The 26,638-nt window shown below is 50.6% G+C and overlaps 1 protein-coding gene across 1 annotated transcript in view; it reads right to left on the reverse strand.

Moving 5' to 3' along the window:
- Positions 1-26,638, reverse strand: part of Ube2o (ubiquitin conjugating enzyme E2 O) — a 47,827-nt gene that overhangs the window by 4,416 nt on the left and 16,773 nt on the right. Inside the window, 14 exon segments of the mRNA XM_059272172.1 lie at positions 562-698; positions 978-1,674; positions 2,438-2,527; positions 3,081-3,209; positions 3,295-3,407; positions 3,605-3,759; positions 4,099-4,571; positions 4,791-4,941; positions 5,076-5,185; positions 5,474-5,617; positions 6,405-6,468; positions 6,807-6,904; positions 8,784-8,894; positions 9,052-9,111. Coding sequence (XP_059128155.1) covers positions 562-698; positions 978-1,674; positions 2,438-2,527; positions 3,081-3,209; positions 3,295-3,407; positions 3,605-3,759; positions 4,099-4,571; positions 4,791-4,941; positions 5,076-5,185; positions 5,474-5,617; positions 6,405-6,468; positions 6,807-6,904; positions 8,784-8,894; positions 9,052-9,111 — 2,532 coding nt within the window.

The raw sequence follows: 26,638 nt of genomic DNA on the forward strand, positions 1-26,638 counted from the left end.
AAAGTAGGTGCTTTTTTCACACTCCCTCAGCAGAGCTGCACGAAGCTGGAACTCTCTGAAAGAATTTCCTTAAGTGCAACAGGTGCCTCCAGCCCTTGAGAAGCTGAGTCAGGACCACCATGAGTTCCTGGCATGAGTCAAAAGGGCAGCTATATGTGATGACAGACTGTACAGAGAATCACACGTGGTGGTGACACCATGGGACAGCGCTGTTTCAGACAAGGTCCTCTGAAAGGAGCCCCCTGAGAGGGAGGAAAGGCCTCTGGTTTGGGGGATCAGGAAAGGTATGCAAGAAAAGGTAGCCAAGCTCTTCTTAGGGCTCCAATCTTACATGGATTCAAAGCTCCTTTTGTTGAGACAGGTTGTTCTAGAACTCGCTCTGTAGACCAGGCTGGTCTGGACTCAAGAGATCCGCCTACCTCGGCCTCCCGATGCTGGGATTAAAGGTGTGTGCCACCACCGCCTGGCTACTTTCTAGAGGAAGAACCACCTGGTGGCCCCCTGTGGGTGCTGCTACACCTTAGTCCCCAATGGTCCCCAAGTTCCCAGCAGCCCACTTGCCATCCTGTCCTCGAATGTCTTGACCATGATGCCGTCAGGCAGGGAGGTGGCCAGCAGAGCCATCTCCTTTCGTACTGTGCTGAAGAACTTCTTGGCTTCCGGAGGCTGGAACTCAATCTTCTTGAAAGAGTGGTTTGCTGCAAGGAGAGAACAGTCAGGCCCTGACCCAGGCCCTGACCCGAAGCCCCGTCAGCTCCAAACCCACACTGCCCTGGGAGAATGACCTGGACAGTTGCTGCCTGAGAGATTCCAGATGGTGAAGGAGCCCAGGTGCCTCCCACTACTATCCCCTAGGGCAGGGGACGGGGCAGGGGCAGTGGGAAGGGAGGATAAGCCACTTGGCCTCCGGGTGTGTTTATAGAAACAGGAATTCTGGGGAGGATGAGGAAGGACGACAGCCATTCAGGCTGACTCACAGGGTGCAAACTCCAGCACAGAGAACACCTCGCCCTTGGCACTGGTGAAGGTGACACCAGGTTTTCCACCACACTGTTGACAGAGCACAGGAGTCTCACTGGGCCACTCGGCCTTCACTGGTGACTGTGCCTCGGTTTTGTCTTCCTTGCGTTCTGTGTCGGGCACCGCCTCCATCTTCTCCTCCTCAGCGATGGCCACATTGTCTAGGGTCTTCTTGAGGTTCTCCTGTAGCTTCTTGATGTCGTCCAGAAACTTCTTCTCCCGGGTGGGCTTCTCAGGCTCCACCGTGGGTGAGGTGGGGGACCCTGTGAGCAGCTGCTCCACAGTCATGTTCTTGAGGCTCTCCAGGATCTTGATGGCCTCTTTCAGCTCCCGGAAACTCTTGGGAGGCCCATCCTTGCCAGCTTTCTCCATCAGCCCTGCCACGGGGGCAGCCATGGCCACGGCTCCCTGGATGGCAGCTGTGGCTGCCTCTTCACTGATTACTACCCCCTTGTCCTCCTCAGGGGCAGCCAGCTGCTCTGTGGGTAGGATGGCCAGGTCTTCTATCTTGGGGTGCTCGTCATCTACCAGACCATTGTCTGTCTCCCAGCTGTCACTGTCGTCTTCCCACTCATCGGAAGACGCTCCACTGGTGCTGCCTTCTACCGAATCGTAGTCCGACTCCTCGATCTCGGACTCGATGTTGTATAAGTGCTGGGGGCAGAAGACAGCAATTCAGACACAACTCTGGCCCTTCTCCTTCCTGTGGACGACTCACCGCGGCGGCCTCGGTGAGCCCTTCCCCTCTTCTCTGCTCTCAACTCTGCTTCTGAAGCCCTGTCCATGCTACAAGATTCCAGTTCTCTGCAAGGGGCCCTTTGCCTACCTGCTAATCCCAAGCTGTACATGAAGCCCAGTTAAGGCATGTACCGCCTTCCCTCAGGCTCTGGGCAACGAGGGGCACAAGGAAACCTCAGCAAAGCCAGCCCACCTCCAGGATTCAGGCCAGGTGCTAGGGTGGACGGTCCTTGTGGGCCGCACTAGGAGAGGTGGGTAACCTTACTGGCAGGCAAAGCAGGTGCACTAGAGTTGGTCACACTGTGCCCTGCTTTCCCCTAGAACAGCTGACAAGGTGAGGGACAAACCATTCTCTGCCTCCTTGGCCCGCCCTCTTGTGTGTACCAGGAAAGGAAAGTTGGACTATGTATGGGGTCAGCTGAACTGGGGCCAGCCTTTTCTTACTCTTCCTCATCTGTCAACAGTTATCCTAGAAACAGTGGCAGGAAATACCCTGCATGGCTCACCACGGTATGTGAGGAGTCTAGAGCAATCTAGAAGTGTGGGAACCTCACACCTGTGGGATCCAGTTCTTGGAGCTAATGTGCGAAGGCTAGAGAGCCACCTTCAGGACCAGCAAGCAGCCCGGGAGAGGCCAGGGCAATCCACGCCCAGTGGGTCAGGCTCTCGCCAGCCTTACCTGTGGCAGGATGATGGTTTTTGAGTTGTCAGCCCACACCACTTCCACCTTGCTACTGACGTCTACTCGGGCCACCTGGCCCACTGATGGCTGAAGGACAAGGGGACAGAGTCAAATGGGTGATAAGAGATGAAGCTCCCAGGCTCCCCATCCATGGCACCCATTCCCTGGCCTGGCAGCAAATACTAAGTGGCCTTTCCAAGTCTGCAGCAACTCTCTCTCCTCAAGCATTGTTCTTGCCTCCCTGGCTTTGGACTCTTCCCAGCGTGGGTATTGTGCCTTCAGAGTTTGTTTTGGCCTTCTGTCTAGAATCTGTTTTGACCTCTCCCAACATCCCCACCTTTTGCTTCAAATCTTGCTCCAGTTCCACTTCCAAACCTGCCTAGACTCTGCTGCTGTTGACTGTGTGTGTGATGGTGCTCACAGCTGCAACAGACTGTGACTCCTCTAGGGAAGGACTTGCAGGGCCCAAGAAGCCCAAGGCCTGCAGGTGCCCAGGCTGCCTGTCTCTGATGCAGGCCATGACAACCATCCTGGGACACAGAGTTGTAAAACTTTCAGGTCTTAGTGCCTGAAGCCACCTGGTGGCAGTGTCAGGGACTGCAGGCACTGCCCAGAGCATGAATTTGGAGAGTATACCTACCTCATCCTCCTTGGGCAGAGCCCCATCCTCAGTGTTACCAATGCGGATGACAATATCAGTTGTGCGGAAGCGAAAGTCAGGGTGGTCAGCAATGTCGTAGACACTCACATCCTCCTCTTCTCCAATGAGCTGTGGAATAAGCCAGGCTGGCATGAGCCAGGGCCTCACCCCTTTCCCCGGAGCCCATCCAACGGAGGCAGGACAGTAGACTCACCTCCACGTCATCCCCGCTAGGCCGCAGTTTGAACCACTTCACCATGCAAGTACGGCCAACATGGTCTCCGGACTGCACCACACCATAGACAGCAGGGTCTGGGCAGCTCTGGACTAGGGAAACCAGAAGGGACGTGACTACCTGAAAAGCCCTAGGATGCCTGCCTGCAACCACACTTCAAACCACAAAGGCTCCCCTGGCCTGTTAAAGAGAGGACTTCAAAAAGTACTCAGAGGCCCCAAATCCTATCCCCACTGGCCCCTGGCCTTGTCTAGAGTGTCCTATTGGCCACCCTGAGGCTTAGCACTACCTCGCTTGTCCACCACAAAGTCTCCGGGGCAGAATTCGTTGTTGTCCAGGTGGTGTACCGGGAAGAGGTCATTGGAACGGATGTTGCATTCCACAGAGCCGTCCTGCCACATCACGTCAGCTGAGGTCATCGTAGTCACCACCTCCACAGCCACCCTGCAGTGCAGGCCCATGAGAAGGTGACCTTCCATCCCTTCCAGGCCTGAGTCTCAAGTTGGGCAGGGTAAGAGTCTAGTGTGTGTAAAGCTCACCTGTGCCCTAAGCGTGATACATTCTCTGGGGCCAGTACCGTTAAGTCCCACAAAGCCACCACCCTACGCCACTCTTCTCCTGTTTACCACGGCCTACCCTGGCCACCACCCCCTGGGGATGGGAGCACCATGAGCTCTTACAAGGCACACAGAGCTACCGAGTACATACGTGAGCCCTGAGATTGGCTCTTCCCTGGGCCCCTACCTGGGCACTGCAGGATGAGGAACACTCAGAATTAATTACCTGTCTCCAGGCTTGAAGTCACGGGTAATCTTATTCTTCTTTCTCTTGTGTTTTCGCTTCAAGTTTTTGATGGACAAGGGAATACTCTTTTTACGACCGGTGCCACTGCCGCTCTGGGAGGAGGTTGTCGAGCTGGCGGAGGAGGTCACTGAGCTGGTGTCATCTGTGTCGTCAGCAGCCTCGTCGTCGGCATCCTGCTCTGCTGAGTGCACCCCGTCATCTGCAGCCTCCTTCAACAGGAAGGGGGGCAATGGCTCGCCCGTCTCCTGAGGCTCCTCTGGCCCCTCGTCCTGCATCTCCACTGGGCTGGCGGATCCATCAGGCTGCTCCTCGGGGGTAGTAGACCCTACTTCACTCTTGGCTCTGGCTTCCCCTTTCTTGTCTGGGTCCTCCATGGAATGATCCCTAGGGCACTGGGTATCTGGGGCGCAGGACATGATCCTCACAACCTGTTTCTTCAACAGGCGCTTCACCTGTGAGAGCAGAGCAGAGGAGAGGGAGTTGTGGAGTGAGGCAGGTAAGGGCCCACCCTGGCCCTGTCTTGGGGAGTAGAGCTACGAACACCTAAGTGGTCAGCAAGGGTCCTCATGGCTGCCCCCCAAGGCTTAGAGCCCAGACCCACCTTGCTGGCTGTGGAAATGGCTCACGGCCAGTTCCATGAGTGCCCACACCCACCCACCTCAAGGACATACCTTCTTGGCCATAGAGCCCTCCCCCTGGGCGCAGTTTTTTTCTGGACATTCCCAGGCAATCTTGGCCGGCTCTACCTTGGCTGGGAAGACATATAGACAGCGCTCCCCAAGCTGCCGCTGAGCATGGTCAAAGCATCCGAGACGCTTCACCCTGAAGGGAAAAAATGGGAGCTTGGATGGACTTCTGAGAGGCCGGTGGGATGCTTGGCCCTCTCATGCATTATGGCCCAACCAAGACATGCCCAGGATGAGTCCCTGAGGTTTTTGGGGTACGGGCACACTCACCTGCCTAGGTTTTCCTGAGTGATGACAGAAGGTGGGGGGCTAACGCTGTCCGTGCCCCCAGGGCAGAAACTCTTGGTAATCCACGTGACTTTCAACTCTACAACTTGAACCTGGGGACAGGGATGTGGTCAGAGGTGGACTTTCAAGCTCTCCAGCACCACACAGATAGACTGTGGCCACCCACGAGTTAGGAGCTGAGATCCCTCCACTCTCCCTGAGCACTGCAGGGGAGGGATGTTTGCCAATCAGTCCCCACGACTAGAACCTGGGCTGCCCACGCTCCAATCCCTTTCAGGTCAGCAGGGTTTGGGTCCTGGGGAGCAGGTTCGAGGGAAGCAGCTTAGCTCCAGGGCCTAGAGCGTATGACTCAGCCCTCACCCCACCAATTGGGCCCTTACCTCCTCCACCACCACACGGAACTTGCTCTTGGTGCTGAGTACAGGCTTGACCCCTGAGAGCCACTGGACACTGGAGAAGATCTTAGCAGGGCCAATAAGCACTTGGCCTGGGTAGAAGCCATAGGAGTCATCAAAGAAGAGACCCTGAAGGGTTGGGAGCAGAGGAAAATGCACTTGAGTAGGCCTCCTTGGCCAGTGGTGCTCTGTGCTTGCCTTGCAGGAGGACCCCACATGACATGGCCTTCCTGAAGCTCCCTGAAGCACAGTCTGCAGAGGATATACTTTCCAAGCCTGGTACAAACTGGGGGCCCAGGAATCATACACTAGGATCAAAGCTCTAGAGAGCAGTGGCACACACACCTGTGTAATCACACACCGGTAGTACAAACTACCTCCATGTGCTCGTCTGCTGGCACATCCTGCTGGCCTAAGTGACTGTGTGCTGAAGGCTGAGAGAAAAGAGCCACAACAACATGGCGGCACACCTGCAGTCCTAGCGCTCAGGAGGGGAATTTGTGCTGGAGGTTAGCCTGAGCTACAGAACAAGACTGTCTCAAAAACCAGGGGCTGGAGTGGTGAAGAGCACCGGCTGCTCTTGCAGAGGACCCACGTTTGGTTCCCAAAACCAAACTTGTGGCTCACAATCACCTCTAATTCCAATCCCAGGGGATCTGACACCTCTTCTTGCCTCCACACACTCCTACAAACACATTCGCTTTCTGATTCTCTCACAAAATAAATCATAAAACACACCCCCAGCCCATCCCCTGCCCAGTCAACCATCCAAATAAAATGACTAACACGACTCAAATACAGTGCTAGTATTTGCTTTCGGCCCCTGCCCAGGCCTCCAGCTGCTCTGGTGCACACTGGCCCCTTGCCTCACAATCCCTTGCCTAGCCTAAGCAGGTGAGGAACAGAGCATATGTACCGAGTCACTGACATGAGGACAGACATCATAGAGTTTGGCGCCATCTTCTGTATTCATGGAGCACCTGAAACAGAGGACAGAGGCTTGGTCTCCACCAGGGCACCAACCCCAGGGACCAGAGGCACCTACAACACACCATTTATCTTTCACCTACAGCTCAGCCCAGCCCCACATCAATGCCTGCCACCATTAACACATGCGGAACAGAGCACCAACCCTCAGAGACACTTAGATGAAGACACACTACTAAGCTCAGATAGTCCCACACCTGAGCTGTAGCAGGAGACCACAGAGTTAGCCTGGGGTACAGGTCACTGTCCTGGACCACCTGAGCCCACAGCTCCTGGAGAAACTCCCGCGCACCACTCTGGAACAGGCAGCCATCCCCAAGCCGATACCAACCTGGCACCGTTAGACAACTTGAGGATAATCTGGTTCTTCAAGTCATAGACCTTTCCTAGCCAGCAGTCATAGGCGATGTAGTCTCCATACATGAAGGGCTACAGACCAAGGACACAGGGCAGTGAGCAAGAGCACAGGGCCTGGGATTTTCTTTACTGTGCTAAGGTGTAGAAGGAAGGTTCTAGACAATTTATTTGCACTGCATCCCAAGCCCCTTTCCAGCGAGTGGGCAGCAGTAGTGTGTGGACTGCCTAGGAGGTGGGAGTATCCCACAGTGGCAAAGGAGACAAAGCAAAGCTGGGAGGTGGGTGCGTGGTTGGGAGGCGGGCTTTGTGGACAGGGAGAGCCTTGAATAAAAAGGTCAGTTCACCATGGACACTGAAGGCAGTGCTTCACTGCTGAAAAGTGTTCAGCAAACAGAAGCCAGACCAAAGAGCTTCCTAGTTTGGGACAATTAAAGCAAAATATGTGATGAGGGAACTGTACTATAAGCCGCAAAATAAAACAGGAGTGTATACTCATATAAAAATGATAAGGGAACAAACAGGGCAGCAGGCACAGCTCTTCCACACAGAAGAGCTGCCAATCAACACAAATGAGGAACGATGACCTCGGGTCACCATGTGTGACTGTCAGAGTGGTGGCCCACTTAGGTGGCAACATGCCCAAGGATATGGCTTTCAGATGACTATCTGGCAAGGATACTCTCTGTGGCCTATTTCTCTATGGGATATAATTACTCACAAGGGTAATATAAGGGTGATGTAAGAGGGCTTTTGTTTTACAGTGGAGTGCTGTGCAGACCAACCAGACCTGAGTGCTGAGTGAGCCCCCCAGTGGTAGTGTAGCTACTGGACATAAAGCCCAGGGGCAGCTGGACAGGGCAGCAGGCATTCTGGTAGTGAGTTTGCATGTGCTGTTGAAGGTGAGGGTCACAGTACCAGAAGCATCACTGTCCAGGATGGAAGAGAAGACAGACTGGGGAGGATCCCAGGTGGAAAAGAAAAGGAAGAACTAACAAGCAAATGCCAGGGGTCTTCCTGAATGTGCTCAGGGCCCAGAGGGAAAGGACACTGTTGGGATGACTGAACAGTCAGAGGCTTAGGCAGAAAGGTGGCGTCGTTGACCCCTTGTCTAGTGAGCAGGGGTGCTGGGAGGGGGGGGCTGCACATGTAGCTTTCTTCCTAATGGTTCAGGAGACAAAAGGCTAGAGGGAGGTGCTGGATAGAGATGACCAGAGTAAGTGGGAGGGGTTAACGGCTGTAGACAATGGAGAAGTAGGCACACGAACGTAGCACTTTTGGGTAAGACTAAAGTCATTTACAAAAATAAATGATTTAAAAGAAACCTGTTTTGTTGTTATTTATATGTATGAAAACTCCACTGCATGTGTGTTTATGTGTGCCACGAGTGTGCCACGAGTGTGCCTGGTGCTCTTAGGGGTCAAAGAATTGAATTCTCTGGAACCATAGGTACTTAGCAAGAACAAGTACTCTTACCTGCTGAGCCATCTCTCCAGCCCTCTTGTTTTAAAAGTTAAGTGTTAGATGGAACTGGATAGATGGCTCAGCAGTTAAGAGCACTGGCTGCTCTTGCTGAGGACCTGGGTTCTATTCCCAGCACCCACATGGCAGCTCACAACCATCTGTAACTCCAGTTCCAGGGAATCCAACTTGTTCTGATACCAGATATATGGGTGGTATACAGACCACACGCAGGCAAAGCAGTCTTACACATAAAGCAAACAAACAAATGTCAGTGTTAGGTGAGAAAACAAGTAAATGACCAGTGATTGGTGCTGATGCTGAGGAAGAGCACACCCTGACCTCATGTCTAATAGCTCACTTGCAAGAGCAACACTGAGGATGCCAGGAGCAGGCTGGCTGCAGTGAACAAGCACTGTGCCATTCCACCCAGCAAAACCACACAGGAGCAGCACAGATGTCATACAGCCAAGATGAGAGAGAGGTCACTTACCCAGATGTGCTGGAGGTCCTTGCTGTTGACAGGGTAGATGATGCAGTTGGTGCCAATGAGCTTGACAGCACAGTCAATGTTGACATCTATCACCGTGCCACACTGACTGTCCTAGGGGAGGGAGAAAGTTTCCCACAAGGCTGCCATGGCACACCCCACCAAGATAGTCCCAAGTGACCTCCACTCCCCGACCAGGCAGCTTTCCTCCAAACAAGAGTGGGAACAGAGAGGCTCAAGACTCAGGATGGGATGGGGACAAGAGACTCACAGTTGAACGCATATGGCGGACCACATCCCGGGGTACCACAGATCGGTCTTCTAGTTTCAGCTGTAAAGAAAATGTGAGTGAGAGACACGAAAACAGCAGATCTGAAGGCAGAATGCATTCTACCCAGGGTTTAGCTCATTCTACAAAAGCAAACATCCTGATGAGTAAAATCCTTCTCCAAGTGCCTGCCCTCTGACCTTGGCTGATCAGTGCTCAGGACTGGGTGGGAGACTGGCATGACACCGGGCTGTGGTTGGTACCCTGAAGCCAGCTATCACCGGACACCACCCTCCTAATCTGGGTCACCCTGCCTGCCCAGCTGCAGCCTGTTCCTTATCTGTGGCATTGCAGAGCCTGTCCTGATCCCTGAGAACCCCAGCACCTGCCATCTACTGCTACCAAGCTGCTGGACGGCCTCCACAGCCCAGGCAGAGCTGGTTCTGCCAGGCTAGTTTGTCTCCTCTGTTCTTGGGTCTCCAAATCTGGACTGCTCTCCTGCCACCACTCTGCTGTAAGTGGTGGAGAGCTCCGCATCTCCCCTGTTCAAAGACTGGCAACTACATACATACCAGGAAGAGCTATCCCCTCAAACTCCACCCACCCAGTACCCCTAGCAAAGGGCTCTCCTCTCTCAACTGTGAAGGGTGATTCTACTACAAGGTCACCGATGCTCTGGCAAGGAGAGCTAAACAAACTCCAGAAGTAGGATGTGATTTAATGGAAGCAACGGACCACCGCCAAGCAGGAATGCAAAATTCCCATAGGGACCCAGGACCTGTTCCAGACAACAACAGCCTTGTGATTGATGCTAAGAAACATCAGCCTGCTGTCTACATGTGCACATGGCACCTCAGCAGCCCACTCTGGGCACCTGTGACAGGATCTAGGAGGCCACAAAGAAGCACTGACTTGCACATGTTCCAATAGTTGCTGCAATCACCCATTGCTGCCTTGGCTGTCTGGCCCCTGGGACATAGGCTGAGGTCCCGAAAGGCTCTTCCCTCCTCTGCTTCAAGGCTATGGGGGTATGTGAAGAGGCCAGTGCCCCTTTCTAACTGTGAAGATACTCTGTGCTGCCCCACCCTACCTCAATTGCCCCTCTTAGCTTAGAGGTCACAAAACTACCAATTAGGGGCCTAAGCCATAACAAACAAACAAACAAACAAACCCAGAAACTGCATTTGGGAAATTCAAGGGGTAGAGGGTCCTTGAGAAGAGCTTTGAGCTGAGTCTGCAGATCATGTTCCTGGTGGCCTCTGTCAGATCCAGGCATTGCTAGGGAGGAGGGGAGGCCTACACATGTACAGGCCTTCACTGGCATGAAGCAGAGACCCTGTATACCAGGAGGGATCCCATAGGAGAGTGACCCCCCCCCCACTTGTTTCTCGGCTCAGAGTGTGGCTCTCCACCTGGGAACTGTCTTCAGCTCTTCCGACCCTGCCATGACAAGGAGCTCCATCTCCCCAGAGACCTACTGGCACCGGGAGCAGTGGGGAGGAAGACAGTAAAGGGGGTGGGGTCACTATGTACCACTCTCTTGGCCTTGCCAGTCTTGAAAGGGGACAGGCAAGGCTCTCCATCATCCTCTGTGGCTGTCTCTCTGCTCTGCAGCTTGGGTAATGCTGCACCACACAGTTGTACTCAATGCCCCTTCCCTTTCCTTCCGTGCCCTAGCATGGGCTCTGCTTCTCAACATCTCCATTCTGTTAGGACCTGCTGTGGCTCTGAGGAGCTTCCTCTGCTCTGCACTATAGATCCCAGGCTGGTTTCTGGATACTGCATGTGTTACCCTTGAGGTGCCCAAAACTCCATGAAGTACACATTACCACCGCCCTAACTGTCATCAACATATTGATTGATCGATTGATTGATTGTTTTTGGAGACGGTTTCTCTGTGTAGTTTTGGTGCCTGTCCTCGAACTCAGAGATCCACCTGGCTCTACCTGGGATTAAAGGCGTGCACCACCGCTGCCCGGCACTGTCATCAGCATTTTACAGGTAAGTAAGCAGACACACAGAAAGCTACTCAAGGTCACACAGCTCACAGAAGCTACAGAGCCTGGGCCTGAACTCGGCAGCCCTGCTCTTGTTTTTTTCTTTCTTTTACCATACACAACACGTAACCCTCCCAAGAGCTGCAGAGATAGGACAGAGTAAAACCTATCTCCAGTGGGTCCACACGTTCCATCCTGAAAGGTCAAGTACTTAAGTCACAGGTGCCAGACATCACCAGGAAGTGAACACCAGACTGCACTACACTGCACATGCGGGGTAGAAAAGGAGGCTCTACTGCAAAACTAGAGCTGCTGGTAACCCAAGTCCCTGCCTCCAGTGAGTGCCCGAGTGCCGCCCGCCGTCAACACCGCCACCAGAACCAGACTCGAGAGGGAACCTGTACATTTTAACTGTCATAGCTTCGAAAGTGCTCAGCAACTCAGGGTTGGCCAGCTAATGTTTAGCATTTCCTGGAAAGCATCGGTGAACAGACGTTTTGGAACAGCAGGAGAGAAGCCATGACACCAAATGTTTGGCTCTGGTAGGAGGAGTCATGGCTGGTGTGGAATAAACATGGTCACTTTGGGTACATGTAATGGACAGGCCAGGGGCAGTCTCATTGTCCCCTCTGGAAACAACCCGGGGCCGTGCTGTGGAGGAGGGGAAGAGGCTTTAAGTCACCCACCGTCCAGACGGCACTGATGCTGTCCGAGTGTCTGTGTCCTGCCTCCCCTCTGCCCGGCTCCAGCTCCAGGGCAGTGAGGGAAGCAGAGCAGACACAGGCCAGGCCGTGTTCAGACACACACACACACACACACACACACACACACACACACACACACACACACACAATGCAACATGGGGGTTATAAAGAGGTCACTCTGAGGTGACATCTGACCACAGACCTAGGTAAGGCAATGAGCTTTCCAGAGATAAGAGCAGCCTTGTAGATGCTGGGCAGTGTCTGGAGACTAAGAGGTTACTCAGGCCCTAGGAAAGCCCATCCTGAGCAAGGCAGAAGTCCCGTGGTCTCTGAGCCAAGGTAACACACTGGGACCATCTGCCTGTTGGCAAGGGAAAGAACTGGTTCTGTGCTTTTCAACTGGGAGCCACTCTATCTTCTCACCCCAGGGACATTTGGAAATGGCTGTCACACATGGCAGAGGCTGTTGGGGCCAAGTTTGTTCAACATCTTACGATGCAAAGGACAGCTCCTGCCTGTGATTGGTCAGGAATGACTGGTCAGCCTATCAGCAATGTCCAGGCTGAGAAACCCGAGGCGGCACAGGACACTGGGAAACAAGCTGGGTCAAAGGTCATCTCTACTACCTCACCTCACCTGAACCCCATTTATTGTGCCCCCCCCCAATTTAAGACAGGGTCTCATTATGCTTTGGCTGGTCTGGAACTGACTTTTTAGACCAGGCTGGCCTAACTCAGATGCCTCTGCCTCTTGTGCAGATTAAAGCTATGTGTTACCATATCATTTACTTTTTTTAAACTGATATATAAAAGCTATACACTAGGCTGAGGAGATGGTTCAGGAGGTAAAGTGCTAGATGTGCAGACAGGAGGACCTGAGTTCAGACCCTCAGTCCCCATAAAAAGCCAGGTGCAACGGTGTCTCTAACCCTAGTCCTGGGTGGGGGTCAGGGACAGAGAGAAGTGGAGCCTCAGACTCCCTGGCCAGCCAGTCTAGACAACAGAGTAAATGAACTCCAGATTTCAGTGAGCTGTTTACAAGCAAAACAGAACATGGAGGGGCTGACGGGGCTGGTGGGTAGAGAACTTGTCACCCTGACAACTCAAGATCCACTCCCACATTCCACATGGTAGAAAAGAACCAATGTGCTGGGTGGTGGTGGCGCACACATTTAATCCCAGCACTCCAGAGGCAGAGGCAGGCAGATCTGTGAGTTCGAGGCCAGCCTGGTCTACAGAGTGAGTTCCAGGACAGGCTCCAAAGCTACACAGAGAAACCCTGTCTCAAAAAAAACAAAACAAAAACAAACAAAGAAAAACAAAAAGAAAGGAAGGAAGGAAGGAAGAGAAAGAAAGGAACAAAGAAAGAAAGAACCAATGCTTGAAAGGTGTCCTCTCCCATCACGTAAGTGCCATGACACATTTGTTCCCCACCCCACAAAATACATAAACATGGCTAAACAAATACAAATAAATAAGCAAGAGGGTCAGTGATAATGGCACTTGTCACCAAGCCTGACAACCTGAGTGGAAGCCAGATGGTAGAAGAGAACTGATTCCCACATGTGTCCTCTGACCTCTACACATCTATCATGGTATACAAGTCATACAGAGACTAAATATACTTGTAAGAATGTAAGATTTTAGTATTTATATGTATCTGTGCTTCTGTGCACACATGTGTGCAGTACCCATGGAGACTAAAAGAGGGTGTTCAGTCACTTGGACCTGGAATTACAGGCAGTTGTGAGTTGCCTGACATGGGTGCTTGGAACCAAATTCAGCTCCTCTGGAAGAAGCCACCACTCTTAACGGCTGAGCATTTCTCCAACCCATTTACTTCAAAAACAATTAAAAATAAAAATTCACAGGACTCCCCAGCACCACATGGCAGATCACAACCATCTGTAACTCCAGTTCCAGGGGATCCGACATCTCTGGCTTCCTGGGCAGGGCACTACACACAAGAGGTGCACATAAACACACATATACACACAAGTGGTGCACATATACACACGCAGGCAAAACACCAGACACATAAAACAATCAAAAGTAAATGAGGATGACAAGAGGACACCTGCTGCTGACCTCTGGCCTCCACAGGCACAGGCAGGGACAAGTGACCCACACCCACTCATCCACCACAACTGTACAAACGATGCGGAGAAGGCAGAGGCCAGCAGTCCTCTGTAGAGTCAACAGGCTCTGTCCTCCCCGTTTGGGCTCCCAAGGCCCATCTGCCGAAGAGGCCACTCCTCGGACTGCCTGCCTGGGCTGCACTTGGAGCATGAGCCGTCCTGTTCCCACTCCAGAGCTCACTCATAAAACTGACCTTGGTCCACCAGGCGCACTAAAAATTTCCCATGTAAAATTCTCCAAGACTGAAAACAGGAAGCTAGAGAAAGACAGCTCCAACTAACGGGCTCCTCAAACAGGCGGAGCTGCCCGAAGGCCACAGGAAGGGTTATTTAAAATCTTTATTTTTAATTATGTGCATATGAGTACATCTGTGCGTGGGCATGTGCACATGAATGCAGGTGTCCACAGAATCCCTGGAGCTATAGTTACAGGCAACTGTAAGTCATCTGACATCAATACTGGGAACCAAACTTGGGTCCTCTACAAGAACCATCTCTCCAACCCCCACAGAAAGGGTTTTAATGGGCCTAAACATGTATGTCTCAAGAAGAGGAGGTACCAGCCACACCACTGTCAATCATCTCCTGTCAAAACCAAGGAAAGCCAAAATGAGAGAAGCGACTGTGCCTCAGTCTCAGAGATGTTCCAGATTCCTGGGGCAGGGGTGTAATCAGGATTGGGTCTTTCATTTACTTGGGAGCTAGAATGCCTAGCGCCATTTAAGCTTCATGCCCACTTCAGCTTGGCAAGTGTTCAAGGATAAGTAGCATCCCTGGTGAGTGGAGAAACAGGGACAGTTTATAGTGGACCCTGTTTAGACTTGTATTCAAAGAGAGAGGTTTCCCACCACTGACTGAGCTAGGCCACACGAGACTGAAGCTATTCACCTGGCTAAGACTCCAACCAGATCCGTGAAGGGAGTACTACATCAGACTAGCATGGAAGATTTAGTCCCTATTTGCTACTTGCCAAGGAGGTAAGTAAGCCACCTACTCTCCACAGCCTGAGCTGATCTGTGTCCTAGACACACAGATGAAGAAGAGAGAAGTAAGCACAAGGAATATAGTCTACAGGTGGAATACCTGACCAGCACATTCCCTCCCTAGCATTCTGTCCCCAAAACGAAATCAGACAGTGGTCAACTGAGGGTGTGGAGGAAGCCTTGCTCAGCCTATCGTAGACCCTGGTGAAGGTGCCTCTGGTTCTGTTGTCCCTGAAGGATCTCCTGCTTTTGCCTGTCCCCACTCCACAGCACATTGTCCTACCTCACTGAAGGGACTGGTCCAGCCTAGCCCTCATCTGACTAAGTGGACTGGGAAGCTCCTCATGCCAGACTGAAGAGTTCATTCTTCTGTGGACATCTGAAAGTGTTGGAAATCCTAGAACAGCAGTGGTTTTCAAACCACAGGTCATAACCCATTAGTGGGCGGTCATGGGCAGCATTGGGAAAAAGAGAAAGTATCTGGATGCACTACATACATGCAGGAAGTACAGGTGCTATTCTGAGAAAGCCTTTTCAGTTATACATAATAAAGACACCTATGTCCTGTGTCACAAAGTAAACTGGTTATTAGGGCTCACTGTCAAAAGTCGGAAAGCTTGAGAACTCTAAGAATCCTCATGCCACCCAAGTCTTTGCCCAGCAGAGGAAGAGACATCCCACCACCAGCAACAAAACAAGCATCTGGATGTCCAAATTTAAGACATTTTTCCCCCAGAAATTTATAGTTCTGGCCTTCCTTAAAACATCCCTCCATCAGCTACAGTGGTAAATGCAAGGGCAGCAGAAAAACAGGGCTTCCTGTTTGGGGGAGCCAGGCCCCTCTTCCAGTGTCTTCCCAATTCCACACTAGAATGGGCATTTGATTGGTCAGGGATTCCGGCTTGTTCCAGAGTAAGGACTTTCTCGGAGCAGTTGACCACCATGTGGCTCAGTTGGTGGGAACTCAGCATCAGCCCCTCCTTGTGAGGATGGAAGACTTGACTTCCACAACACACTTTCTTGGCCAGAGGGCCTAAGGGCTTGGGAGAGTGGAAGGAGGAAAGCAAAGAAACACAGGCCAAGTGTTAGTCCCAGCACTTGGAAGGAGGAGGAGGAGTTTGAGGCCAGCCTGGTCTATATTGTGAGTTCCGGACTAGCTGAGACTAGAAAGTGAGATCCTGTCTCAAAAATAAATAGTTTAAAAAGCATTTGAATTATTATTGTTGGCATCTTTGGCTACAACATTCCAAACATGCTCCAGGAACTACCCTATAGAAGCTCTGTGAATGTAGAGGCTGGGGTCCACAGAGTCAGTCAATGGTTTTTGAATGTTTCCTATAGATGATACAAGAAGATAAATACAAGGGGTAGCATTTACTAGTAGAGTCTAGCATGCATAAGGCCCTGAGTTTGATCCCCTGTGGAAGGCAGGAAGTACAGAAAGTAGAAAGAATGGATTAGACTCAGAAAGAATCTGATGAGGAACAATAAAACTATACCTCAACATTTCAGGACTGAACCTGCTGCTAAGCTGGGTAATATGACAGATTCCTGTTCTAGACAGGAGGAGGAGCTAGGCTGCACAGGACCTACATCCTTGAAATATTGCAACAGGACAGACACCCCACTGCAGGGCAGTCCCGTCCCGTCCTTTCCCTGGGGACCTCTGTTCTCATACTGCAAGACAGGCAGCCCACAGTCAGGAGTTATGGCATGTGGCATGGGACACAATGGCATCACTGCCTGGGACCTGCAGCAATTAGTTACCAGCTGGGCTGGGATAAGCTAGGGGTGTCGACTGTTGAGGGGACAAAGAGTGGACTGCATCCAGCTGCCTGCTAAGAGAGGGAAGGATGGAAAAGATAAGCCTGGAAGACAAGAGGCTGGTCTTTACAATGCAGTGTTTAGATGGTCAGCACAGACACTTGTGGCAGAGTTGGGAGCAAAGAATGTGCCATCAAAAGGAGCGGGGCTCTCTCTTCCAGAAGTAAAAATGCAAAGTTAAGAGCAGCCAGGCATGGTGGTGTGCACCCGTCATCTCGGCACACAGGAGGAGGCTGAGGCAGGAGTCATGACTTAGGGGCTAGGGTATGCAGCTACACAGAGACTGTCTAAAACAAAACCAAAGTGGGAAAGAGAGAGGAGGACCCATCACAGAAATAGCGGAAAGGTCTGTATCTCTTGAAGCTACATTCCCCAGGACGAGAGGAGCTGGAGGGCCAGGTTGAGTGCAGTGAGCAGAGCCTGTCCCGGCAGACTTTGTGTGGAAGGGCCCACCTCCCAGGACCCCCAATAGCATCGCTTGCTTTACAAACACCCACACTAGCCATTTCCAGGACAACGAAAAGAAACCACCTTGGACATGTTGGTGTCGCAAGGGAACAACCGATCTGCAGACACCAGAACTGACCAAGATTGCTTCTGAGGGGGTGACATCACTATTTGGGTAAATCACTAAGTCCAAAGACGTCAAATACCCATCTTTCCACCTTCATTTCTTCCAGAGCATGGCAACAACAAGTGTCTCAGGACAGGAAACAGAGCAAAAGCACCCACCGAAAGTACTCAAGTACATTGGAGCAAGATCTATCCCTCAAGTACAGTGAGACAAGACCACAGCTAGTCACAGGGGGGCCAAATGCACAGGGAAAAGTGGGGTTCTAGGTGGGGGGGACACACAAGAACCAGGTTTTGCTGAGGACACAGCACTGCCATTCCCAAGTGAGTGCCAAGGCACCTCCTGGGAACCAGAAGACTCCCTGGGGACAGGGCAGCACCAAGCTAAATGCACTCTTCCAGCTGCAGCTCCACAGCTTATGTTCTACAGAGTCTCTGGGGACCCTGAGTGCCACCTGCCTAGCACCTCTTCTTGCTGTAGGCCATGCTTCTACTCTTAGCACATGAGTGATCTGTTTGGGAAGTGCATCCCTACAGAACCCAAAGTAAGTCAGCTGAAAGGACAAGCCTCAGTAAGCATGGCCCTTAGGGACTAGAACACCAAGGCAGTCTCCCGAAGAGCTAATAGCTCAGGCCAGAGAAGCCAAATGCATGTGAAGTAACATTTACAAAGGATGGAATGAGATACAGAAATTAACACAGTTGTATTACTTCAGTACATTAATAAATTGAAAGGATTTTTGGTCTATCAGGGGAGACTCATGAGGAAACCCCATAATAAATTGTGTAATATTAATAACCTTCTAGCTTATGTGGTCAACATCTCTACCTACCCCTTTTTTGAGTTGGGATACTCCCATCCCGGTGATGCCTTATGGCTGGAGGCTGGATCAGAGCACATCAGAATGCACACAGAGAGCTGATATGAGCCCGTCCTCAGAGGCTGCTGCTAACATACCTCAGCAGTTACAAAGGGCTCTTGGCTACAGAGATGAACAGCAACACTCAAGTCCCAGGACAGGAAACAGGACATCTCCAGCCTAGCAGAGGTACTGGAGGAAAGAACACCAAGATGGGCCATACAGCTGGGCACCTCAGAAGACAGGAGACGCTGGGCAGAACCAGGCTGAAGTAAATCTCACACCCAGGCCCACCCCAGGGACAGGAAAGCAGCCTTGTGGTAGAACAGGTAGGGTACAGACAAGGGCACCAAGACCAGAACCAATAATGATGCTTCCTACACAATTACACATTCCTTCCCCTGGGAGTGCACAACCTTTAGAGGACTCTCTGGCCTCATGAGCCCATCACAAACCTGACGAGGACATAGGTCCTGAGGGCTAGGATGCTGCATCTTGCACTGAGCACCCACAAAGTGGTGGGGGGCTGGCCACATGCTGCTGAGCAGCTTTTGAAGGGCAACTGGTGAAAACCAATAAAGGATCCCTTAAAATTAGGGGAGTCTTGCAATGAACTCGGGCTTGCTGAAACAGCAGGGTCATGGAGCAGCAAAAATGGAGGTAGCTCTCAGGAGGAAGAGGCTGTTTAGTGTGGCTGCTGATTGGAATCCCCATAGAGTGCTTTAAAAATAGAGTTCTGGGGCTGGAGAGATGGCTCAGTGATTAAGGGCACTGGCTGTTCTTCCAGAGGACCAGGGTTCAGTTCCCAGAACCCATATAACTGACGACAGTCTGTAACTCCAGCCCCACTGATTCAGCACCTTCTCCTGGCCTCCTCAGATACCAGACATACACATGGTACAGACACACATTCAGGCAAGCCACTCACACACATTAAAAAAAAAAAAAAAGGCCAGGCATAGTGGTACATGCCTTTAATCCTAGCACTTGGGAGGCAGAGGCAGAGTTTGAGGTCAGCCTAGTCTACATATACAAAGTTCCCAGTCAACTAAGGCTACACAATGAGACCCTGTTTTACACACACACACACACACACACACACACACACACACACACACACACACATTCTAATTAAAAAAAAAAATAGCGTTCTGATTTTTTTTTTTTTCACTTCTATTGGATGAATATGTAGATTTTTTTCCAGGCCTGGGAACTGAACCCAGGGCCTCAGAGGTGCCATACAAACTGGGAATCCATTCCTTTTGTTTCTTTCTTTCAGGTCTCACTACATAGCCCAGGCTAACCCTGAACCCCCTGCTTCAGGTTCCTGAATCACAGGTATGTGTATCATGCTCCACTGGGACATTTGTTTTTAACAGACTGGCCTGTAGATCAAGGCATGAAAGAATGGTGACTTAAAATAATTAACACTGTACACTGCTCAGAATTCCCTGACAACCCTTTCTGTGGGTCAGCCCTGGGGACAGACACACTGGCACCAAGTCCTCAAAAGGATATGGCCTCAGCTTTGAGAGACTCTGCTCAGGTGGGCCAGTGCTGGGGGAATGGGAAGTGCCAAGAAAGAGAGGAAGGACTGGACCCAGCCAGCTGTTGCCATGGAAGCAAAGATCAGATTCTGCTAGCATGCAGATGACACTGTTTTGCCATCCTAAAGACTTGCAGGTGGCAGCGCAGCTTCCTGCACAGGAGTGCAGTTTTAGAGGTAGGGCCCTGGTCATGAATAAACTATAGTAAAATCTCCACAGGGAAGAAAGGAGTGTGCCCTGGTGGGAGGATGCTAGTCCCGATCTCTGGGTTGGCCCTTGGGATCTTCTTGGGGGTGTTCCTCCTACTTTGTCCCCACTGTATAATGTGACCTGTAGGCAGTGTCAAGTCACCAGCCCTCCTTAGGCTGAGCAAGGAGTCTCACCTCACCCAGGCAGGGCAGTGGCTTCCTGTGGCCATGCTCCCCAAAGCTGCAAACTGACAGCTGATCAATAGCCACTCTACAAAGTGCATTATCCTGCTTTGCTAGGCAGACTTGCCCAAGAAAGGATTCACTCAGCATTGCTATTTTTAAAAATGCAAATATAGTAGGGAAAGGCAGTAAAAATAATCCATGAGAGACTTGAACTGAGGCTGTGGGGGCTGGGGGTGGGGGAAGAGGCAGGGTCCCACTAAAGAGCATGAGTGCTGACCATCCTATGGCAGTCTCATTTCCTGAACAATCTTGCTTTTGTTTTGGATCACTCCTGGTGGCCAAAGACACTAGAACTTTCCAGTGACATGCAGCTGAGCAAACTCACATAGGCAGGACTCATGACCTATCAGAACAACTACTGTTCACACCCCTGTGGCCAGCTGGGACTCTTCCACAGGGAAGCAAGGGCTTGGGAAAGCATGGAAAGCCAAAGATGAAATATTAGATACTGGGGATGAGAATATCGGGGATGAGAACAGGTTGTGACAATCCCAACAATCTCTAAAGTCGACTGGCACACACCACTATATATTGGATATTTTTATTTGTTTTTTGAGATAGGGTTTCTCTGTGTAGCTTTGCACCTTCCCTGGAACTCACTCTGTAGCCCAGGCTGGCCTCAAACTCACAGAGATCTACCTGCCTCTGCCTCCCGAGTGCTGGGATTATTGGATATTGGATATTTATATTACGATTCATAACAGTAAATGCCTTGGCTGCTCCCTCCATTATATGGGCTGGCTCTGTTTTCCCCATTCCTGGGCCCTGGGTGTGAGATCGTGTGGTGTGTGTGTGTGTGTGTGTACACGTGTGTGCACCTGGAAACTGAAGGGGACTAGGAGGAGCACCAGGGTGACTATGACTACAATAGCCCTGTACCCAAAGACCACATATCCCTAGTAGAGGCTGAGAACAGAGGTCATCTCAAGGGCCTCTTATGTCTGTCTTAAAGGAGGGTGATGGTCCTACTTGCAGATCTGTCTGCTGATGCTAAGTCAGGGAGTTCCCCAAGCCAGATGCTCTCTCTTGCTTTCTTCCCACGTGCCCATCCCAGCCAAGTGTCTCAGTGTGAACTGCCCAGGAAGGCAGATAACATGCAGAAGCCCAACTTACAAGAAGGCACAGGGACAGGGTATGAGCAGGAGGCATCAAACTTAACCTGGTGGTCTCCAAGTCTGAGCTCTAAGCTCACCTCTTCTCCCTAAGGGCTGACTGAAATACAGCTACCCAATAAGGAAGTCTAGGTTCCTGCTGGCTTGTTTTCTCTCATTTACTATGCTACTCACTTGCTCAGACTGTCCATTCATTCATTCATTCATTCATTCATTTATTCATCTATCCATCCATTCAATCAACTACTGGTTGTCTATGGGTTTGACAGACCCTGTCCCAGATGCTAACAAAACATCAGAGACTAGAACAGGCTAGCATAGGGTGGGAACAGTCACACTCACATGCCCCACATGGCTACATTCATCTTTGGCTCAGTGCTACCTCATTAGAAGGGTTTCTCTGACAGCCCTGTCTGGAAGCACTCTCCATGGTGTCCCTGCCACTTGCTTTCCTTTTCTCCACAGCAATTTATGGCCCATGATTCCCGTGTCTCTGTCTGTCTGCCTATGGGTCCAAGTGTGAAACCCATATGGGTAGGCACTGTTCCCCCACAGCATCCTCAAGCAAGTTCCCAACACAGGAGGATATAGCTAAGGGACTGCTAGTGACACACTGCAAGGACAAGTGTCAAGAGTGGTAAGCAGTTTCCCAGTGCTATGAAAGACCCAGTGTCACAGAAAGGGTACACTTACATCCAACACAACACAAAGTCCCACAGAGTGGTATGAGCAGAAGCCTCACCAGTAGAACTGGAGAACCCAGGAAAGAGGGATGAGGTCATGCTGCTTGGAGGACTAGGGTCAAAGAAGAGGAGAAAAAGGAGGTAGGTGAAGAAATGCAGGCAGAGGAAAAGGCATGGGCCTGGAGAGGTGGCTCACTGGTTATGGTTATAATGTACTACTTTTGCAAGGATACGGAGTTCAATCCCAAAACCCACACTGCCCAATAGCCTTTAATTCCAGCTTTAGGAGAGCCAACGCCCTCTTCAGGACTCTGTGGGCATCTGTGCGCGCGCACGCACACACACACACACGCACACACACACACACACACACACACACACACACGCGCGCGCGCACACGTATACACATAATTAGAAATAAGGTAAATCTTTAAAAAGAAAGTAGTCAGGCAGGAAGTCACAGAGGGAAGCTGGGATAGATGAAGGCAGCCCATGGAGGCAGTCCACAGCAGTGTCTACAAAGAACTCTTGCACAGGAAGAAACTGACATCCATGCCAGTGGGCCTCATCAGAATGATCCTTCAGGAAAGCTGGATGTTCCAGTGGGCTGCCAGGATTCCCAAGGCTGGGAAAGGCCAAGCCCAGAGCAGCACCTGCTGCTATCATGCAAAGGGGCCACAGTGGCTTTACCCTAGAACCTCAAAGATAGGTGAGGTATCAGGTCCCTAAAAGGCCCCTTGCAGCAGCCACCTTTTTGATACATGGCTCCCTCTCAAGCAGGCCAGCACTGCTGAGGTGGAAACAATCCATAATGGCTGGCCACAGCAGGCACACGAACCTTTGCACAACACCTCTGGTCAGTATCCTGGCCCAGAAGTTTGTCTTCTGGATTACTTTCCCATTGCTGTGATAAAGCCTTATGATCAAGGCAATTTAAAAAGCATATAATCCAGCTCACAGTTTCAGAGGGTTAGAGTCCATGATGTCGGAGCAAAGACATGGCCGAAAGAATAGCTGAGAGCTAATATCTGACCCACAGCAGGAAGCAAAGAGAGAAAGCATACTAGGAATAAGGTGAGTCCTTTGAAATCCCAAAGTTTGCCCAGCGACACAACTACTCCAACAAGGCCAACTAGCAGCCAAGACACACTGGGGAAACTCAAGGCCTCCCACCCAAAGCACACAGGCAAGGTCCTCTTTTCCATGACCATCAAAGTGCCAAACGACCCCAGAGCACTGCCGTTCCCAAAGTGCTACGCTCCTGCCAGGCAACCAACAGTCCACCTACTGTGTACAGGGGATCCCGCTGCGAACTACAGAGGCGCACAATCTCTGGCTTTCACAAACCAACACTGGACAAGACACTGGAAAGCCGTCCACTGTCCAGGAAGAACCAGGGAAGGTGTGCAGCTCAAGGTTTAGAGCTAGAACACTGCTGCTAGAGAGATCTGGGCCTCAGCTGCTGAAGGTCTCAGCTCTTTAACAGTACGTATAAATAGGAACAGGGTTTAACTACCAAAACAATGCAAGACACCTGCACACCAGTGGTCAGACTCGAAGGACGAATAGGATCCCAAGGTCAAGGCCTAGCAAGCAGGTCAACAAATAATCCAATTAAAAAATGTGGGAGTTGGAGAAGGCTCAGTGCTTAAGAGCACAGGCTGATCTTGCAGAGGACCTGAGTTCAGTTCCCATGGTGGCTCACAACCATCTGTAACTCTGTTCCAGGGGATCCAAAGCATACATATGATATAAGATATACATGCAGGCAAACACTCATACACAAAATAATCTTTTAAAAAGTCAAAAACAGCTTTGAAGGAGTCGTGCTCGCCTTTAATCCTAGCACTCAGGAGGCAGAGGCATGTGGGTCTTTGTGAGTTTGAGGCCAGCCTGGTCTACAGAGTAAGTTCCAGGACAGCCAAGGTTACACAAAGAAACCTTGTCTCAAAAAACAAACAAACAAACAAACCAAAAAACAAACAAACAAACAAACAAACCAAAAAACAAAAAACAATTTACTTAAACAGTCATATGTCTAACGAAGATACACAAATGGCCAATCTATCACACCTCTATCACACTGTGTAGGCTGTGGATAAAGGCTCTTGCAGCTCAAGCCTGACAACTTGATTTTGATGCTCAGAACTAAAGTAAAGGTAGAGAGAGAAAACTGCTGAACAATTCTGAAGGGCAAAATGCCAAGGACAGGGGTATTGATAGAAATACTTGGTCCCTTAAGCTTTTTAAAACATCCCCTGTTCAAATTCAAATAGCCCTGATTCCCCCTTCTGTGGCACCACAGGCTACTGAGAAAACTCCACCCCAAGAAGGATCCGGGATTCCCTAAACAGCAGAGCCAGCCTCCTCCCTGCGGCTGCACTAAACTGGATCCAGCTCAGCGGACTGGCAAAAAAAAAGACCACACTTCAGAGAAGAAAGGAAGGAGGCGACATACCTGAAGGACTCTGAAGGACAGGATCCGCAAAGCAGATAGGAACCAAAGATCCACTCCAAAGAACTGTCTGAGCTGACCCAGGGTTATCAAGATCCAAAGCTAACCTGGACAGTGTAGAGCAGTTACACAGAAAGCTTCGTGCATAATGAAGCAGAGGAGATCTGCAGCGGTGTGGGCTCGGAGTCCCAGCTACTTAGGAGGCCTAGGCATGGTCTACATAGTGAGTTCCAGGACTGCCAGAACTACATAGACCCTAAAAAGAAAAAAAGACACACACACACACACACACACACACACACACACACACACACACAATACAGGGGGAGGAGGGGGCTGGGGCTGGGGCTGAGTGGGCAGAGTTCTCACCTAGATTCTCAAAACTACATAACCAGGCACGATGACACAGTATTTCAGCACTCAGGAGATAGAGGAAGGAGGATCAGAAGTTCAAGGACATGCTCAGCTAGAAACATGAAACCATATAAAACAAGAACAAAAAAACAAAAACAAAAACAAAAAATAACCCAGACATATACACACTAGAATATGCATGAGACAGACCTGGTCACAGAAACATGACAAATATGCTCTTTTGGCTTTTTGGAATACTGTGCCGTTTGCATGTATCTATTCAGACACAGGAACATTTAGATTTCAAGTTAGCCTTACGACTAGAGATTAATAATGTACTCTGCCCATTTCAAAAAGCCGGAGATGAGATTTTGATGGTTTCCACCAGGAAGAAATATCAAATTTCAGGTATAGCTCAGTGGTAGAGCACTTGACTAGCATGCAAAGGCCCTGGGGCTGATCTCAGTGAGAAAATAGTTTCATGGGCCAAACCAGCAGTAGTTCCCCGAAACTACCTCACTCATACTAAATGGCTTCCAACCACAGTGGGGAAAGGCAAACTTATCCATTCCTCAGGGAGCAAAAACCTGTCATTCCCAGTTTATTTATTTATTTGTGGACACGGCAATCACAGATCTGCACATGCTCCTCCTGGCTCACTTCACCCCCTGGTCTAGTCATATGCATGGGGGCTGTATCACCCCCTAAGCTCAAGGTACCACAGGCCAACCTATCCTGTACAAGGATAGCCCCAGACCCGGGGTGCAGGAGACAGTCAACTGTATCCCAACCCTCTAGGTACTGCTAATGAGCCCAGCGTCCTGCATGTCACCCTGGATGTCACTGCATCCTCACCATCATGCTAGGCAACAGGCATTCTGAGATGCACTGCAAACACACTACCCACTGAGATGACAGTTAAAATGAACCAAGGGTCTTTAAATGCACCCAGCCATTCCATGTGGGAACTTATCCTAAGCAAATTAAGACAAAGATGTGGGTCTGGAGAGATGGCTCAGTGGTTAAGAGCCCTGGCTGCTCTTCCAAAGGACCAAGGTTCAATTCTCAGCACCTACATGGCAACTCACAACTGTGTGTAACTCCAGTTCCAGGAGCTCTGACACCCTCATACAAACATACATACAAGCAAAAGCCCCAGTGTACACGAAATAAATAGTAAATCTTTATTTTAAAAAAAAGTATAATGTCAATGAAAATGTAAATGAAGTTAGTCCCCTATTCTTTAAGCTGTGAGACCATCTGAACAGATCCAAGGAGACAGACCAAGTTAGTCCCTCTCTAAGGACACTGTATGCTTTTAGCAGAAGTCCTCTCAAGATGCTTTTCTAGCAGGTGGGTGGGCAGCTCAGTCAGTAGTGTGCTTGCCAGATAAGCATGAGGACTGAGTTCATACTCCACAGCTCACTAGATTATCAATCTTACTCAATAGTCAGAGACCTGTCTGGGACATAAGGTAGAGAATGTACATGCTTCTGACCACACACACACACACACACACACACACACACACACACAAATATACACTCATAAACACACTAACGTTGCTATTTTTTAAACAGAAGCCTTTCTCACACACACATACACCCCTTTGCAATGAACCTCCATCTCAGGAGTCTTATGGGAAATGAAAGACCAGAGTCACTTACTTCATTTCTAACCCGTGCCAAGTGCTTGTCTGCATGTTTGAGAACACTGACCCCACTGCACCCAACTAGAGCAAAGGTCCTGCACACCGCAACAGCCCTTCAGAAGGGAACTGGAGTAGGAATGCCACAAATATTACTGGAAGAAACAAGCAGGATACTTCAAAACATGTGGCTGTGCTGCCCCACAGCCCGACAGCAGGAGGAGCACACAGGTGACAGGAGGCAGAGGGTGATTTCCAGAGGCTGAGCTCTGGTCTGCC

Source organism: Peromyscus eremicus, chromosome 8a (assembly GCF_949786415.1).
Source record: "Peromyscus eremicus chromosome 8a, PerEre_H2_v1, whole genome shotgun sequence".
Lineage (NCBI taxonomy): Eukaryota > Metazoa > Chordata > Mammalia > Rodentia > Cricetidae > Peromyscus > Peromyscus eremicus.